Genomic DNA, 18,602 nt, shown 5'->3' with positions numbered 1-18,602 from the left:
ACAGTTTGATGTGTGTACGTTGGTTTCAAGACGTTTAACAACAGATCTCTTTGTGCGCTGTCACTCTCACAACCCAATGCATCATGGGAGATGTAGTGCATAAAACGGGCGGAGAGCGCGTCTCTGAGCTTCATTGTTTTGTTCACTTGTTCCACGGTCTGATGCCGGATTCTGTGGAAAGCTACACCGCTAAAGACGAGCTTTAGCTGGTATTTTTGTTAGAACTGAGCGACTTTACGAGCTAAATTGGGACAAGGAAGTGAAGACTTTAACCACTTCTGATTGGTCAGACTGATGACATGTGATTAAGCCCCCCAAGAATGATTGGTGGAGACAGTTAAAGGGGTGGGACTTTTCCAAAATACAGCCAAAGCTGCAGCTGAATCCCGGTACAGTCATTCTTATCAAAATGTGTTTAACCTTGTGCTATCTTAGATTACCCCTCCCTTACATTGACGTGTTCTCCCTACCATGACAAAGGTGGATAAAGGTGGAAAGGTTTCATGTAATCCATGGACACCAGTGAAGATCACAAATCATTGAAGAAAAAAGGTTCAGAGCACTGTCTAGTGGGTCTAGATGACCCAACTCCCAATGTTAAAGTGCCTAGGATAGCACAAGGGTTACTAAAATAAAATAAACGCAAAGAAAAAGTATTTTACGATCTTTTATATTCCTAACTCCTCAGTGTTTTATCAGGGCCTGTTTGGATGAACAGAGAGCTGAAATCCTGGACATGGGAAATGTTTTTAAATCAGTTAATGAGGGGAATTTCCCAAGGCACACTTGACCATCTCCCACGGCACACTAGTGTGCCGCGGCACACTGGTTGAAAAACACTGATGTAGACAACAATAAAGGCATATCCATCCATCCATTTATCCATCCATCCATCCATCCATCCACTCAGCAAGCTAGATTTATTAATTGATTGTAATAAAAAACAGCACTGCCAACCAGACTTAAGTCTTTGATGTGTTATCTTATGCACCTTTAACACTGCAGGACAATTGAACCTACGAGTGGCAAACTGTATTGTTGAACTCAATCTTTCGCAGTGATTTTTGTTAGGCAAAAGAACCAGAGGTTTTTAAGCATGTTAGATTGGTTTAGTGATTAACTGTAAGCTTGAGCATCTAAACTGTAAAAGAAGAAACCGTTTGATGGTGGAGTTTGTTTAAATCCAGAGAGGAATTAACCAATGTTGCGGCAAAGTTGTGGTGACGGGACAGAGTTGCAGTGTCAAGAAAAAGGTACAGGATCTGTTTCGATCGCATCTTCCCAAAATCTTGAAGGTGCCATCTATACTTAGAAGTGACTTTCCAGGGTTATCACAACCCTTACCCATGGTGTTGTTGCAATATTGTTTGACTTTAAAATTTGTCAGAAACTCAACTTAGCAACTGTTTTCATCCTTTTTACAGTTTTCTCAGTCACTTTAGTACAATTCTCAGATCAGAATCGAAGATTGCAAATACGTGTGTGCATTTCTCAGAACAATTTGTACAAACAGCAAAACACTATGGATTTCTTGCAAAAGCCTGTAACTTGCTCAAAATCTTTAGTTCATCTCTCAAAACTCTTTATGTCATTGAACATGTCAGTGCCATCAGAATGTCAAGTCCTTGTGTCATTGTCTACGAAGAAGACAGTCAAATTACTTAGTCATGTTGTCAGTATAACTGTGTACTTTAGAGGGAGGTTCTGATGTAAACTATGGCTAAAGGTTTGCTGACAATTATTGTAAAATGTAAGTTACACCTTTTTTGTTTGATTGCAAGAGACTGGACAAGATTCAAATTTACACTTTTATTGTTCATATTGTAATTTGTTGACAGACCATGTCATACCAACATAGAAAAACCCACTGCAAACAGTAACACAATGAGGAAAAAAAGATAGGACAATATTCTGTACAACAGTACAGGCAGTGCAGTAGGAATTGGTGTGGTCTTACTACACCTCTTGTCATTCCTGTATGTTAGGCCACAAATTCTCATCCACATCAGCGAATATCCTCTCTTGCAATGCAACGAAATATGTTTGTCACATTATGACAACTTGGTCAACGTTTTTGCAGTTAATGACTTATACGATGAACTACTGATTAGGTGTTTTGAGGAGTAAGACTATTGCACAGTGAACTATATAATACATTTTGATCAACATGACAAACAATTGATAATGTAGCAAAGAGCAGATAAATGTACATAATCATTTGCATGGATGTACCAAAGCAATTGCAACTTGTTCAAAGTGAGAAGCTGCTTATATGATGTGCACAAGTGACATCATGATGTGAAGATTGAACAAATAGTTTTGGGAATTTCATTCTGATCTGAGAATTGTACTAAAGCGACTGAAAAAACTGTAAGTTGTCTATCCAAAGATCGTGATACTCTGTTACGGGGCTGTGCCGAAGGTCAATCGCAGAGTGATTACTTCTGAGAACAAATTTTGTATGTGTGTTAAACATGTGAAAAGTTTACTTTTTCAACTTCAGTCATACGGTTCCTGTTACGGCCCCTTTGATGTATAGGGGATGTCTAGCATAACATGAAATTAAAGATTTGCCCTGACTATAACAAAAACACTTAAGGTTTCTCCAGCCAAAATATACCATATGTTTTTACAATTAAGAAATAACAAACAACAATAACTTAAAAGTGAAGCAAAAAGGCTTCAGGGTAAACCAAGGCCAAAATAACAACCAAAACCCCACCTAACTGGAATATGTAATCTTACCTGTCAATTAAAGAAAAGGGAAATCAATGACAAAACACTAACCAACCTAGGCTAACAAAAACAGGAGAAAACGAGTAATAAATAAAATGGCAGTTCACCCTTGCAGCTTCACTTAACCAAATCTACACTAAACAAAAGACAACACAGAGTGGTTCTGGTTACAAAACCACAACATTACAAAGTGCAACACAAACTAAAACAGGTGGAGAACTACAAAACAAATGGAGAAGAGTGCCAAGCTGCAGCAGAGACAGGTTGCAGCAAATCTCCTTTCTCGCAGGTTGGAGGTCTACATGGTGCTTTTAAAGGCCGCCTCGATCAGCTGGGGTCCGAATGGAAGCCACACTCTTTCCAGCACAACACATGAAAATAATCACACAAACATACAAAGATGCACAAAAACAACAAAGTCCCACTCTGATAGAAATAAAATGTACAAAACAGAACAAAAAGAAACAAACAAAACCAAATACGGCCACAAAATAAGTGTGGTATTTTGACTTACATAATGGCTGAATAGGTCATACCTTTGTCATCTTACATTTCTGTACAGCATTAAACCTTAAAAGACTGCAAAACTACAAAGCATCAAGCAAAAGAAAAACTTGACAAAAGCACTTGAAAGACATGAGACATCCGTCTGGTAGTCATTGGTGACCTGTATCTCACCTGATCCTGATAATCTGCCAGATTGCATTTGGAATTTCGAAAGACGTCTGTATTCATTATCCTCATCACTGGTATCTTCATCCATTTCCTCATCTTGGAATTGTAAATCAAGTTCTGGATAATCAATAGTCTCATCTAAGATTGGATCTACATAAATATCATCAACAGGTTAATGGACTTGTGCAATTACATTCTCATAGTCATTATCATTATCATTGGTGTCTTCATCCATTTCCTCCACTAGACTTTTACTCTCAGCACTCACACACTTTCTTTGGGATTGTAAACCAAGTTCTGGATAATCAATACTCTTGTCAAAGACTGGATCTACATAAGTATCATCGACTGGCTGATGGAAATGTGCAGTTACATTCTCATAGTCATTATCATCATCACTGGTTCCTTCATCCTCTTCATCCGTTTCCACATCCTGCCTGTTATTCTCCGTATTCAAACACTTTCTTCTGGATCGTGAATCAGCTTCTGGATAATCAATCTTCTCATCATATATTGCATTCACATAATCATAACTGTTTTCATCTTCTGATTCCTTTGTGAGTCTTGATGGAATGTGTTCTCCATCAGGATTTTCATAATCTTCCTCACTGTCTCTAGTGCATTCTTGAAGAGCCCCTGAAAAATTGAAACCAGAGTTAAGGGACTCTTTGAACAAACTGCTGTACTTTAAATATATTTTATCTTGAAGAAGACAGACTTTGAGTCTGGTAAAGAACCGCTGAATTCTTGAGTTTTCTTCTCCTTCGAACCAGACAGATCAGGATCAAGATGAACAGCAGCAGAAGAAAGATTCCACCAGATATCAACAAGATCAACAACAGGGACTCTGGAAGACACAATTGATCCACAAAACAAGTCTAGTTCATTTCCAGCACAGGTTTTTTTTTGACGATTTTACAAAAATATTTTGTTTATAACTAAAAATACTTGCCTAAACATAACACATACATTCAGATCTTGAGAAACTGCATAGCACATGATCTCATACATTCTTGTGTAACTAAACTACACAAAGCACATGCTTAGTACATGTGTGTTGTTTTCCTTCCATTGTTCACCCACAAATGACCATAAAAGATCCATGTTAGACGGTCCACCATTTATTGGCAGCTATAAGTAACGTGGTCATAAAGTCAAAGCTTGTATAGCCAAACCAGCTTTCTCCTGATTAGCCGACGCAGGTGATCCACATCCTCATTGCTTTTTTTATTCACTGTTTTACTATTAAAGTGAGCACTTCTTCATAACACTGCTAAGAGTGTAAAGTTTACTTACGTTCAACAACAACAGTGATGGGTGCTGATGCAGCAGAGGTGAACGTGGTTGTAGGCAGGATGACCTGATACACACAGCTGTAGTTACCTTGGTGTTCAAACTCTGCCTCAGGAAAGGTAAAGGAGGCTAAGTTGTTGGCGGCTGGGAGTCTGTTTGTCTTGTTGGAGCCATGAAACATGAGGAGGAAATGACCCTGAGGAACGTCATCAGGGATGAAGCAAGTTAAGTTAAAGCTGTGACCCCTGGTAACCTCCGCTTCTCCAGGACCCCAGACCAACCCCACTCCAGGAGACGTGAGTGAGATATAAGGCATCTGCAGTTCCGCTACAACAATAAACAGGACATGATTAGCACATGAAACCTGCAGAAATTTCATTTAAATTAAATCATTTAAATTTCTGCCTTTCTCTGTCTCTTCTGGTGTGCCCCAAGGTTCTGTCCTAGGTCCCTATTCTTTTCAGTACTCATCTTTACCCCTTAGCAATATCTTCCATAAATCTAATATACAATTTCATTGTTTTGCAGATGACACCCAGCTCATCTAGCAAACTTTACTTCTCTCTTCCACCCTCCTTCCTCCACTCCTGTCTAGCTAAAATCAAAAACTAGTTAACCTTAAATTTTCTAAAACAAAATAGTTATAAAACCAAGCTACTTCTTGTCGGTTCCGAATCGACCATCTCAAAAAGCTACAGATTTTAGTCTTTTCATTGACTTATCGTCTGTCTCCCCATCTTCGCAGGTATAGAGTCCTGGTGTCATCCTGGACGGTTCAATATCTTTTCAGTCTCATATCAATGACATTGATCGGGGTGCCCATTTCCATTTACGTAACATTAATCACCTACATCCCTCCTTTTTTTAATTTTATTTTTTTAACTTGTCCTGTCCAACAGCTGGGCAGGCAGATGAGAACTGAGGGCCTCTTGTGTTGGACATATTTTACTTTAACAACAGGAGTTATTAATCTTCAGACAAACCAAAGGTATGTCTGAATAAACCCCTTTTGTAATTGAGGCCAAACTTTATTAATTTCAATCATGTTTGAAAATCTTTGGTGTTGGACCAGACGGAAAAGAAGAAGGGGAGAAGAGAGAGGAATGTTAGAGAGGGGGGAGGAGGGGGGTAAGAGGGTGATAATAGGAGGGGGGGGATAAGACCATGAAGCAGCATAGAGCAGCAAGTTTACTGGTAGTTTATCATTAAGGTACGGTTCAAATGTAGTACAAAAAGGGCGGGGCCTGTCCACACACACACTCAAATGTTATCAACACACCTGCTGGCTGCAAAAATGTCCACATGTCAACATGTACACAAAACAGATAGTGTTCACACACCCATACTTATGCCTTCAAACCAACTAGTGAGAAATATTTCATTCATTCAATCATGCAAACTATTAGTGCAAAGGTGAGCTAACACCTGTGCTCAGGCGAGTGTTTATGTTCTTCTGAAATGGACGGTGGAATGTGAAAAGAAGGAAGGAGAGTGCCCAGCCATCCCCAAACCAAGACCCCCACCGCAGCAGCAGCGGCAGCCAGAACCCCCCAACGCCACATGGCAGCAGGCAGAGAACAACCGCCCGCCGGGCGACCAAATCCGCCACCCAGGCCAGGGCCAGTAGGACCGCTGCGAGACCCCCAGAGCCAGAGAGCAGGGAGGCGCGGGGGAAACAGAGCGCCGCCCCAGCCCAACCAGGAGAGCAGCCCCCCCGCCGCGCCGGGAGAGCCCAACGCAGGGCCCCACCCGAGAAGGGCGCCCACAGCCCCAGACGAGCACCCCATCACCACCCAGGAGTTCTGGGCATCCCCCCGCCCCAACCCGAGGTACAAGCCAGGACCCCCCAAGGGAGAGGGGAGGGGGACAGATGGTCCTAGGTCCCACCTTCCTTGCAAAATGTGTGTGCGTGTATGTGTGTTTGTGAAGGTGTGTGTGTGCATGTGTGTGTGTTTGAATGTATATTTTGAGGGGGGAGGGGTGTGTGTACTAAGGGGGGTGCAGTTAAAATTGGCGGGTAGGGCACTGAGGGGACATCTCCTGATTACTCACAGTGATGTCCCCTCACCCTCCCCACCAAGGGGCCCTAAATGTCTAAGGTGCGGTTAAAATTGGCGGGTAGGGTGCTAGGAGGACATCTGCTGCTTGCTGGCAGTGATGTCCAAGCACCCCCCCTACCAAGGACCCTACATGTCTAAGGTGCAAATAAAACCGAAAGAGGGGGGGCCCACTCCATACGGACACGTATGGAGTGGACTCCAGCCAAGCCACAGTCAAGTACTCCAGCTACGCCACAGTCAAGTGCTCCAGCCACGCCACAGTCACGTATATTCAGCCACGCTGCTGACTAATGCTCCTGTCACGTCAAGATCAAGACCCGACTTCTCAGCACTCGACTCAATCGAGTCTCCGCCACGAACTCTGAAATGCTTCACCCTTATCTTCATCCTCGCCTCAGTCTCAGCTCCGCCAGAGTACCAGTCTCACTATTCACCAAGACCCGCTGGTTCTACAATAAAACTCATTACTTACCTCTCCACCTACCTGCCTCATCCTTCCCGGGTCCAGCTTCTGGGTTTGTCTCGTGTTCTGACCATGACAGAACGAAGTGGCCCAACTCCCGACCCAGCTGACCCGAAAGAAATCCGTCTCATCCTCTCACAGCAAGAAATCATTCTTCACCAGCAAGCAGATGTTATAACCCAGATGTCTACAGCGCAATATGATCTTTATCGCCGTCTTGACAGTGTGTCACAAACCTGTATGGAATTATCTGGACAAATTTCTAACTCCCCAGATACTACTCCACTCTTGTCTTCCGGCAACATTACAATTTCCGCTTCCCCCTCGACCCCAGAAAACTATCGTCTTCAGCCGGAGCCTTTGTACGGTAACGTAGAAGCTTGTGGGGGTTTTTCTCTTGCAATGTCAGCTCTTGTTCCAACAGTCCCCCGGATACTACCACACGGACCACAGTAAAATCACCATGATCATCAACTCTCTCAGGAACAAAGCGCTACAATGGGCCCAAGCCTTCCTAGCAGCTAACCCCATCACGTATCTGCCGTTTGAACGCTTCATGGGTGAGTTCAGACTCATTTTTGTTCAACTCCGAAAGCAGGAAGAAGCCACCAAACAAGTACTAAGGCTCAAGCAACGTAATCGATCTGTCAGCGATCACATGATCAACTTCCGGATCCTAGCGGTGGAAGCAGGATGGACCGATCCAGCGCTTTGAGGTATTTTTTATCAGTCACTCAACGAAGTTATTAAAGATCATCTGTGTACCCAGCCCGAAACATCATCTTTTGAAGAACTTGTTGCTGCCGATGGCAGTTGTTAACCAGGCTTCACACATAAATATGTAAAACTGTGGGACACAATCATGAAGTGGAATGAAATTTATTGGATATTTCAAACTTTTTTTAAACTAATAAAAAACCTAACATAATATTGGGCGTGCAAAATTATTTGGCCCAATTACTTTCATTGCAGCAAACTCTCTCCAGATGTTCAGAGGATCTCCAAATGATCCAATGTTGACCTAAATGATTAATGATGGAAAACAGAATCTACTTGTATGCATTCAAGTCTCTGTAGAAAAGCACCTGCTCTGTGAAACCTACAAAGACCATGCCGTCCATCTGAACTTTCAGCTCAAACAAGGAGAAGACTGATCAGAGATGCAGCCAAGAGGCCCATGATCACTCTGGATGAACTTCAGAGATTTACAGCTGAGGTGGGAGAGTCTGTCCATAGGACAACAGGCAGTCATGTACTGCACAAATCTGGCCTTTATGGAATAGTGGCAAAAAGACAGACATTTCTTAAAAATATCCATAAAAAGTGTTGTTTAAAGCTTGACGTAAGCCACCTGAGAGACACACCAAACATGTGGAAGAAGGTGCTCTGGTCAGATAAAAACAAAATCAAACTTTTTTGGCATCAGTGCAAAACATTATGTTTGGCACAAAAGCAACACAGCTCATCACCCCGAACACACTATCCCCACTGTCAGACATGGTGGTGGCAGCATCATGGTTTAGGCCTGCTTTCTTTCAGCAGGGACAGGGAGGATGGTTAGAATTGATGGAAAGATGAATGGAGCCAAATACAGGACATTTCTGGAAGAAAACCTGCAAAAGACATGAGGCTGGGATGGAGATTTGTCCTACAACAAGACAATGATGCAAAACATCAAGGAAAATCTGCAATGCAATGGTTCACAAATAAACATACTGTATCCAGGTGTTAGAATAGCCAAGTCAAATCCAGACCTGAATCCAATCAAGAATCCGTGGAAAGATCTGAAAACTGCTGTTCACAGACGCTCTCCATCTAATCTCACTGAGCTCCAGCTGTTTTGCAAGAAGGAATGGACAAAAATTATGGTCTCTTGAAGTGCAAAACTGATGGAGACACACCCCAAGCAACTTACAGCTTCAATCACACCAAAAGGTGGCGCTACAAAGTTTTAACTTAAGGGGGCTGAATGAATTTTCCTGCCCAATTTTCAGTTTTTCATTTGTTCTAAAGGTTTGAAATCCAATAAATTTCTTTCCTCTTCATTATTGTGTCCCATTTTTGTTGAGTCTTCACAAAAAAAATACAGTTTTATGTCTTCATGTGTGTAGCTTGAAATGTGGCAAAAGGTTTATAAGTTCAAGGTGGCCGAATACTTTCACAAGGGACTGCAAGTTTCCTCACGTTGAACATACAAAAGTATGACAGATTCTCCCAAACCTGCTTTCAAGAGGCAGGGGTATCTCTTTCCAACAAGCTCACTTCTGATTGGCAACGATGTTGCCATAGAAATATTGATTTGATAGACTCTGACCAACCACTGCTTACTGATGACTTCTGGCTCCAACATGGTGGCATGTGTACCATGAAAAAAAGGCAACTGGACTGACTTTATTGATAACGCTTTCTTTTACAGTACAGTACATACAGTGCACTTAAGTGGTATTTACATGGTACTTATTGTGTAACTACTGGGTACTTTCAGGGTATTTACATGGTACTTTTTATGGGACTTACTGGGTACTTACATAGTACTTTTTTGTGTCTATTCTGTACTTACATGATACTTACTGTTTATTTATGTGATACTATTTGGTTCATACCTATGTGGTACATACTGGGTATTGAAGATATACTTACTTCATGATCCACTTTTGCAGCATACAAAGTGTCATCACATTGACATTTGTTTTAGGTTCTCAACAAAACAGTAAAAAGGAGCATTCCAAAGAACGTATTCTTTTTCATATTATTTATCTTTTCTTCCAGAGTTTTGTGTTATTCCCGGAATGATTTGCACTCGTTTGGCAGTCAAGCATTGCAGTCAAAGCAATAAATAATTCACAGAGATTTATCAAACTCATTACAGAAATGATTAAATAAGTAAAATATATTTTGCATTTTAAAAGTCATTGTGCTTTTTACGTTCATTTGAGCTTCTATTGTGATTTTTCTTGCAGTTACAAACCTTGAAGAAGTCCTGCACCGTTACCAAACTGCCAAAGGAGTGCAAATTATTCCTGGAACAACACAAAACTCTGGAAGAAAAGATAAATAATATGAAAGAAAAATCTGTTCTTTAGAATGCTCCTTTTTACTGTTTTGTTGAGAACCTAAAAAAGAATGTCATTGTGATGACACTTTGTATGCTGCAGAAGTGTATCATATTAAAGATTGTTGTTTTCACTGCTGTCTTGTTTCTCTTTACATTTGCCTCATGTTACAAGACGTAATCAGGCCAGAATATGTTTTTACAATGCAGTTACTTAACCTTTACCAACAAGTTTGCATTGTGTCATTTATAAGGTCAGAAGACCAAGTGTGTTTGTAAACTGTACGGGAAGGTAATACGTGAACATGTCCAGCATTTACTACTGAAAGTACCATGTAATAGAGTGGAAATAGGGCTGACTTTCTTTTACAGTCCAGTTTCATTGTACTTAAGGGGTAAGTACCAAGTAATGTTCAAGTGAACATACCCGGGATTTACTACTGAAAGTACCAAGTACTAAAGTGGAAATAGGAATGACTTTCTTTTACAGTCCAGTTTCATTGTACTTAAGGGATAGTTTCTGTGGTAAATTCATGGTAAATACAATGAAACACACAAGTGCAGACCTAAAGGTCAAGGTATTTTATTTGTACTTACCTTGTTCTTACATGTGGTACGTACCACAAAAGACACATTTGTACGACATGTAAATACCCAGTAAGTATATCTTCAATACCCAATATGTACCACATAGGTATGAACCAAATATACCACATAAATACACAGTAAGTACCATGTAAGTACAGAGTAGACACAAAAAAAAGTACCATGTAAGTACCCAGTAAGTCTCATAAAAAGTATCATGTAAATACCCAGCAAGTACCCAGTAGTTACACAATAAGTACCATGTAAATACCACTTAAGTACACTGCAAGTACTGTACTGTAAATGAAAGCGTTACCACTTTATTTTGTTGGAGTGGGCAAAAAGTCATTTTCTATGGGTGAACCCACACTCAGTCCAGTTCTCATTCAGTGTTTCTAACTTTGAAGGGTAAGATAAACCTTTTGAAGGATGTACTATGTACTGACTAGACAAAAATATGTTTGTTAAAAAGTGAGATTTCTACTTTTCATTTAAGATTAAAAAAATTTATTTTTTTTAAATGCATCAACATTCCAACATGGTGATGGTCTGGAAATGGTTTGTAGCTTCAAGATCTGGACAATTTGTGCACATTTTATGTAATCTGGAGTTATTTTCAGTTTAACCAGAAAACTCTTGGAAGAGCATGTTTGGCATTATATTTTGCCCAAAAAGCTTGTCTTTTGCAGCAAAACAATGACCAAGCACATAACAATTTTAAATGAAAAAATGTTTTAAATAGATTTTGGAAAGTGCCTAAAATTTCCTCCTTAACTTCAAGCTCTAAGTGTTTTACAGACAAAATCTAGACGGTAATAAAATGTTGCTAAGCAATAAAAAAGAGAATTGTTTGTAATAGGCTGCAGAGAATCATGTTTGACACTTGTTGAACAGTTAGAGGTTACACTCAGTATGTTGAATAGAACAGAACAGAATAGAATAGAATAGAATAGAACACATTAGAATAGAATAGAATAGAATAGAATAGATCTTTAATAATCCATAAGGACATTTAAAATTGGCCATCTGCTCATAAAACACACACAAATGTTAAAAACAATAAAAATGTGCTGAGGCCAAAAAGCAGAAATCTACTTTTTGACATTTCATAAACTACAGAGAAGGAACTATAACTTGCTAAGGTATTACAGCAGTAATTTAAATTCTCTAAAAAGTAAAATAATGCTCTTCTGTTCTTCTCACTGATAAGGCTCAAATTCTGAGGGGCACTTAGAGGTGAAGTGAATGTTTGACCAGAAACTTTCTCGTAGTGACACTGGTACAATCCGTCATGATCAAAGTTTACTTTTTATGGAAGCGATTCTGTAGCATAAATAAAAAGCAAAGTCAAAACCAGAAATGCTTTTTAATTTTCAAAATGAAGCTGCATTTTTTGACTCAAAAATAAAATGAAAAAGCAATCCACCAAAATGCTTTTTCATTTCCTTCCTCAATACAGCTTTTTCTGTCACTTAATTAAAATGATAATGAAAATGGTATTTGACATTTCAATTTCAAGACGTTCCATGGTAAATGTGTAGCATAATTCATTTAGAAATGTCTAATTTGACAATTAAAATGGATTAATAGAAATGCTTTTTAATTTTCAAAATGAAGCTGCATTTTGTGACTCAAAATTAAAAAGAAAAAGCAATACTTCAAAATGCTTTATCATTTTATACTTCAACACAGCTTTTTCTGTCACTTAATTAAAATGATAATGAAAATGGTATTTGACATTTCAATTTCAAGACCTTCCATGGTAAATGTGTAGCATAATTCATTTAGAAATGTCTAATTTGACAATTAAAATGGATTAACAGAAATGCTTTTTCATTTTCAAAATGAAGCTGCATCAAATGACTCAAAATTAAAAAGAAAAAGCAATATTTCAAAATGCTTTTTCATTTTATACCTAAAACCGCTTATTCTGTGTCATAATTAAAACGAAAATGCAAAGAGGGGATTGCATTTGCATTTTAACATCCACCCCGCGCAAGTTGTCACAATATTCATTTAGAAAAAGCAATAGCAGAGGGGAGGCGGGGCGATGACGTCACTGCTTTCTCCGTGTGTCCGGCTGCTGACTGACGCACACACCAGGAGCAGACTGTGTTAGTGGCAGAGAAGACGGCTTTGTGATGGTTGTGAACTTCTGATGAGTTTCCACAGCTTCTCAGGACTAAGTAGCTGCATGTCCGCCTTCTGCGGTCCTCCTCCGGACCCACCGCGGACAAGCTTTGTTCTTCGGACCGCCAGCTGCCTTCGCATAGCCGAGCGCGAAGCTCCCGACGATCGCTGAAGGCGGAAATGCTGCTGCGATCTGAGAAACCATCATATGAATTTGTGTTTCCAGTGGTGTCCAGAACAAAATAAAGACATGTAATTCACAGATATTTACACCTTGATCTGCAGCTTCGCGGTGAATTTGCTGTTTGATTTATTAAGATCCAGGAATCCAGGTTTGAGCAGGCCAGGTCCAGCGGTTTTTGAACAGGACCCGGTTTTAGGTGATCTTAATGTGAAAAATGCAGCAGAATGTTCCTTCAGCTCCCTCGCGAATCAGAAGCTGTGAAGCCAATGTAAGCCAACTTTAGCGTCGTCTGACCGCACGGATTTAAAAACATATGATCGAGCAGGGCAGGCCCTTAAATATTACCATAAATGTAATAAAAGCACATTATGAAGATAGTCTCCTGGAGCTTCGCGCTGAGTGAGTGTTTTGGTCCAACCAGCAAACGTTTAGCATGGAGAAATCTGCTATCTGTTGATGGGGCTCCAGCTGTCATCAAACAGTAAATTCACCGCGAAGCTGCAAATAAATGTGTAAATATGTGGGAATTACATGTCTTTATTTTGTTCTGGACACCACTGGAAACACAAATTCATATGATGGTTTCTCAGATCGCAGCAGCATTTCCGCCTTCAGCGATCATCATCGGAGCTTCGCGCTCCGCTGTGCGAAGGCAGCTGGCGGTCCGCAGAACAAAGCTTGTCCGCAGTGCGTCAGGAGGAGGACCGCAGAAGGCGGACATGCAGCTACTTAGTCCTGAGAAGCTGTGGAAACTCATCAGAAGTTCACAACCAACTCAAAGCCGTCTTCTCTGCCACTAACACAGTCTGCTCCTGGTGTGTGCGTCAGTCAGCAGCCGGACACACGGAGAAAGCAGTGACGTCATCGCCCCGCCTCCCCTCTGCTAATGCTTTTTCTAAATGAATATTGTGACAAGTTGCGCGGGGTGGATGTTAAAATGCAAATGCAATCCCCTCTTTGCATTTTCGTTTTAATTATGACACAGAATAAGCGGTTTCAAGTATAAAATGAAAAAGCATTTTGAAGTATTGCTTTTTCTTTTTAATTTTGAGTCAAAAAATGCAGCTTCATTTTGAAAATTAAAAAGCATTTCTATTAATCCATTTTAATTGTCAAATTAGACATTTCTAAATGAATTATGCTACACATTTACCATGGAACGTCTTGAAATTGAAATGTCAAATACCATTTTCATTATCATTTTAATTAAGTGACAGAATAAGCTGTGTTGAGGAAGGAAATGAAAAAGCATTTTGGTGGATTGCTTTTTCATTTTAATTTTGAGTCAAAAAATGCAGCTTCATTTTGAAAATTAAAAAGCATTTCTGGTTTTGACTTAGCTTTTTATTTATGCTACATAATCGCTTCCATAACTTTTTACTTTAGAGATGGTGAATGTTGCAGCGCGGCTTGAAGAAATTTGTTTCTGTCTGAAGGAACCTGAGCTTTTCTGGAGAATAAATGTTTTTTCCAAAAGTTCAGCTGCAATGGAACAAGTATTTCTAACTTCCCAACCACACCAGATCTCTTCAGCATGATCCATGGAGATGCTGGGGATTCTCAAGGATTTCTGTGGAAAGTTTAGGTAAATAAAAAATTGACTGAAGAAGTGTCTTCTGACATTAGAAAAATCAACCACTTTATTAGCTGTTTTCAGATAAGTATCTTTCAGTCTTCCCTGATATTCACATTAAAGTTGGGAGAATGTCAACTGTAGACATAGATCTCTGTAAATATTACGTTGATATGACATTCCAGACTGGAAATAGTTCAGAGCCTCAGCAGAAGATGACTGCATCACAAACTCTGAGTCACATGTCAGGAAAAGTAAAGGATTTTCATAAAACTCACAATAATGTAAGAAATCTCCTTACCTGAACAGATGACACCAGCATCTTCACCGTGATTACAGTTATGTTTTCCATAACCATTGTGACCACACTGAGTTAATGAGCTTTCATTGCCTGAACATGCTACATTATCCAGCCAGATTTTGTCTGATCCTTGACCAAAATGAGCTGATCCAGGAGCTTGAAGAGCTGTCCCACAGGACAACTGTCTACAGACTACATTTGCATCCTTTAAATCCCATTCATCACCACAGACTGTTCCCCAAGATCCTTTGTGTTGGACTTCAACTCTTCCAGAGCAGCGAGTCGATCCAGACCCAACCAGCCTGATCTGATCTTAAAACACATAACAAAAATGTATTGTTTCCCTGGAAATGGTTCAGAGACTCAGCAGAACATCACAGCTTCACAAACTCTGAGCAGCATGTCAGGAACAGTAAAGGATTTTCATAAAACTCACAATAATGTAGGAAATCTCCTTACCTGAACAGATGACACCAGCATCTTCACCGTGATTACAGTTATGTTTTCCATAACCATTGTGACCACACTGAGTTAATGAGCTTTCATTGCCTGAACACGCTACATCATCCAGCCAGATTTTGTCTGATCCTTGACCAAAATGAGCTGATCCAGGAGCTTGAAGAGCTCGTCCACAGGACAACTGTCTACAGACCACATTTGCATCATTTAGATCCCAGTCATTATCACAGACTGTTCCCCAGGATCCATTATGTTGGACTTCAACTCTTCCAGAGCAGCGAGCCGATCCAGACCCAACCAGCCTGATCTGATCTTTAAACACATCACAAAAGTGTGTTGTTTCCTTGGAAATGGTTCAGAGACTCAGCAGAACATGACAGCTTAACAAATTCTGAGCAGTATGTCAGAAACAGTAAAGGATTTTCCTAAAACTCACAATAATGTATGAAGTCTCCTCACCTGAACAGATGACACTAGCATCCTCACCGTGACCACAGTTATGTTTTCCATAACCATTGTGACCGCACTGGGTTAATGAGCTTTCAATGCCTGAACACGCTACATTATCCAGCCAGATTGGGCCTGATCCTTGACCAAAATGAGCTGATCCAGGAGCATGAACAGCTGTCCCACAGGACAACTGTCTGCAGACCACATTTGCATCATTTAGATCCCAGTCATCCTCACAGACTGTTCCCCAGACTCCATTATGTTGGACTTCAACTCTTCCAGAGCAGCGAGTTGATCCAGATCCAACCAGTCTGATCTGACCTTAAAACACATCACAAAAAAAGTATTTTATATCCGTAGATTAACAGAAATTTATGAAGAGGAAGAGATAGGAAAAAGAACTAACCTGAGGCAAATGAGTTCCAGGCACAAAAGACTGTAGTATTGGAAGAAACAGAATGTGTTAAATGAAAAATTAACATTCAGATTATTAAAAATAGAGGTTTTGAGTTAATCAGAGTAATGTGTAGTAAACAATACTTACTGAATATCAGATGAAGGAACTTTTTTTGTAGTTTGTTGAGCATGGCTGAGATTAATCTGCTGTGTGACCAATTTGAAGAAACAAGAAAAACTGAAGCACATAAGAGAGAGAAATATTTCCTACTGCCTTTACAGAAAAGTTCCTCTTTCTGAGAATGCATCTTATAATTTCCTTTTTCTTAAAAATAAGATCTATTCTAAATTTAGCTGCAGCGCTAGGTTGTATTTTTTCTTTTTCTTTTTTTTTCTTCATAATTTTACGTTCAGTCTCTTCTCTTTCTCTCTCAAGGCGACGAGTGTAAGCAGCAGTTTCTTGATCTGCTGTTATTAACTTATTCTCAGCCTCAAGTTTCTCCAACTCTTCTCTACGACACTCTTGCTCAGCCATAATCTGCAACACAGCCCGTGTGGCTGCATACTCTGCTGCTGCTTCTTGTCTACTGAGTGCGGATGCTACAGAGTGACTCAAAGTCCTTTTAGAGTGGTCAGAGACCGAAAGTGAAACACTAGAACTTGAAGATGCGAACACTGAACTAGCATCAGGCCAAACAATCTCCTCCCTTTCCCCTCGTGTCTGTGACTGTGCATTTTTGATTACAATCTTGGTTACTGACACAGCCTTATCCAACTTATGGCGCATGTCATGAGGTGGACTATCTGTACATCTGTACTCATCATACACACTGTTTAGTGTTAACAGTTCCTTTTCTACAGAACTAATGTGTTCCTGCAGAATGTCATTAGGATCCTGTCTCATTACAGATTTTTTAGCCAACTTAGTTAAGGCTTTCCATCGTTCGTAGATGGTGTCAAAACGTAGCATGAGTCCCTCTAACCTTTCTCTTTGAAAGACTTTTCCCCTTTCTGTTAATGTACGGGCTCTTTCACTTCGACGAGGTTCTTCATGTTGCTCTGTAGCCACGTCTGCTGGTTCTGGCTCTGCAGCATGTTCTGTATTGCTTTCAGTCCTTTCATCAGGTTGCAACATTTTGATTTATAAATGGTAGTTATCCCTATTCTAACTTCAATATAACAGAATTTTCTTACATATCTAAATCAAACATAAACCCAGAAACTTCAATAACAAAATTAAAAGGAAACTTATATATATCAACTTATCAAATGTCAAATGTCAGTCTTTGTCACACTTCAAAACAAACACTTGTTTATCCGTCTTGTGAACATCTTCTCGAACTAACACAGGTGCAAAAGCGTTTGTTGTAGCTTATCTGCAGTTCCCGTCTAGATGAACTGGCGGGACGGTCTGGTGACGTCACGCTGATGAGCAGGCTCGAGTTTGACTTTCGCTCCCTCATGAAACACGGGACCACGGTTCTTCATACAGATGAATTTATTGGCTCTTTATCCACAACTTCAACAACTCCACCAACTTCGCCAACTCCACCAACTTCGCCAACTCCACCAACTTCGCCAACTCCACCGTCAAACTGACAGAACAAATAAATACACATATAAATTGTATAGACATTTCACAGAAATATAAATAATACAAACAAACATACCTCGCTGGCCGCATATATAATGAGGGAGGGATGTACGTGAAGGAACAACAAATATTCAAAACACTTTAACAGCTCTTAACTTCACTTGAACTTCTTTTCTTTTCGATTCACACGTCTTTTCCAGCTCTCCTGTGTTCTCATTAGAATTGTCCGTGCACAGCACATCACGCCACAACATTCCGCTTTGGTTTTCCTATTTAACTAAACAAAAACACAACACAAAAAAATACAACCTAGCGCTGCAGCTAAACTAAAGAACCAAACAACATGTAGAACTTTAAGCCTTTTCTTAAAATAATTTGATCATCAGTTCAACTAGTTCTTGTCTATGTTTCTGTGTGCTGTACACTACTGGGGTGCAAATATTGTCTTATGGAGGCTCTAAGGGCAGTTTCTCATTTGAATTTTTGCCTACATAAGAAAATGTCATAATTCTTTAGTAGGCTAGAAGTTCCTCCCTTTCAGTTAGTAAATGAATAAAAAGTTGAGTTCTGTTCTTTTGCTGCATCACTAAGGCCATTTTGAGGTTTGTGTGCAGATGGGTGCTTCCTGTTACTGCTCAACAAGTGTGAAAT

At 40.0% G+C, this 18,602-nt stretch overlaps 1 protein-coding gene across 2 annotated transcripts; it reads right to left on the bottom strand.

Annotated features, from left to right (window-relative positions):
* Nucleotides 1-1,831: 1,831 nt before the first annotated feature.
* Nucleotides 1,832-18,188, bottom strand: LOC101168750 (scavenger receptor cysteine-rich domain-containing protein DMBT1-like). 2 transcript variants are annotated; one of them, XM_023950392.2, is made up of 9 exons: nucleotides 18,028-18,188; nucleotides 16,506-17,952; nucleotides 16,368-16,397; nucleotides 15,971-16,282; nucleotides 15,512-15,823; nucleotides 15,053-15,364; nucleotides 4,708-5,031; nucleotides 4,130-4,258; nucleotides 1,832-4,047 (listed from the first exon to the last, which is right to left on the bottom strand). In XM_023950392.2, exons 2-9 carry the CDS (start codon nucleotides 16,663-16,665, stop codon nucleotides 3,584-3,586), a joined length of 2,043 nt encoding a protein of 680 aa, XP_023806160.1. In that variant the 5' UTR covers nucleotides 16,666-17,952; nucleotides 18,028-18,188; the 3' UTR covers nucleotides 1,832-3,583. The 2 variants fall into 2 exon arrangements, with proteins under 2 accessions (XP_023806160.1, XP_078794505.1); XM_078938379.1 differs by having other exon boundaries at nucleotides 16,506-17,912.
* Nucleotides 18,189-18,602: the final 414 nt, after the last annotated feature.

This window comes from Oryzias latipes, chromosome 20 (genome assembly GCF_053564925.1).
Source record: "Oryzias latipes strain Hd-rR chromosome 20, Olatipes_Hd-rR_3.1".
Classification (NCBI taxonomy): Eukaryota; Metazoa; Chordata; class Actinopteri; order Beloniformes; family Adrianichthyidae; genus Oryzias; species Oryzias latipes.
Note: the sequence above shows the minus strand (reverse complement) of the source record. Positions and strands in the feature narration are given on the sequence as shown.

Bases quoted from the DNA above. Each gene is read 5' to 3' on its own strand.
- LOC101168750 (XM_023950392.2), bottom strand. From the start codon at position 16,665: ATGCATTCTCAGAAAGAGGAACTTTTCTGTAAAGGCAGTAGGAAATAT. The intron at 16,398-16,505 runs GTAAGTATTGTT...CCAATACTACAG, and splicing joins GTTCCTTCATCTGATATTCA to TCTTTTGTGCCTGGAACTCA. The intron at 15,365-15,511 runs GTAAGGAGATTT...ATGTGTTTTAAG, and splicing joins TGCTGGTGTCATCTGTTCAG to ATCAGATCAGGCTGGTTGGG.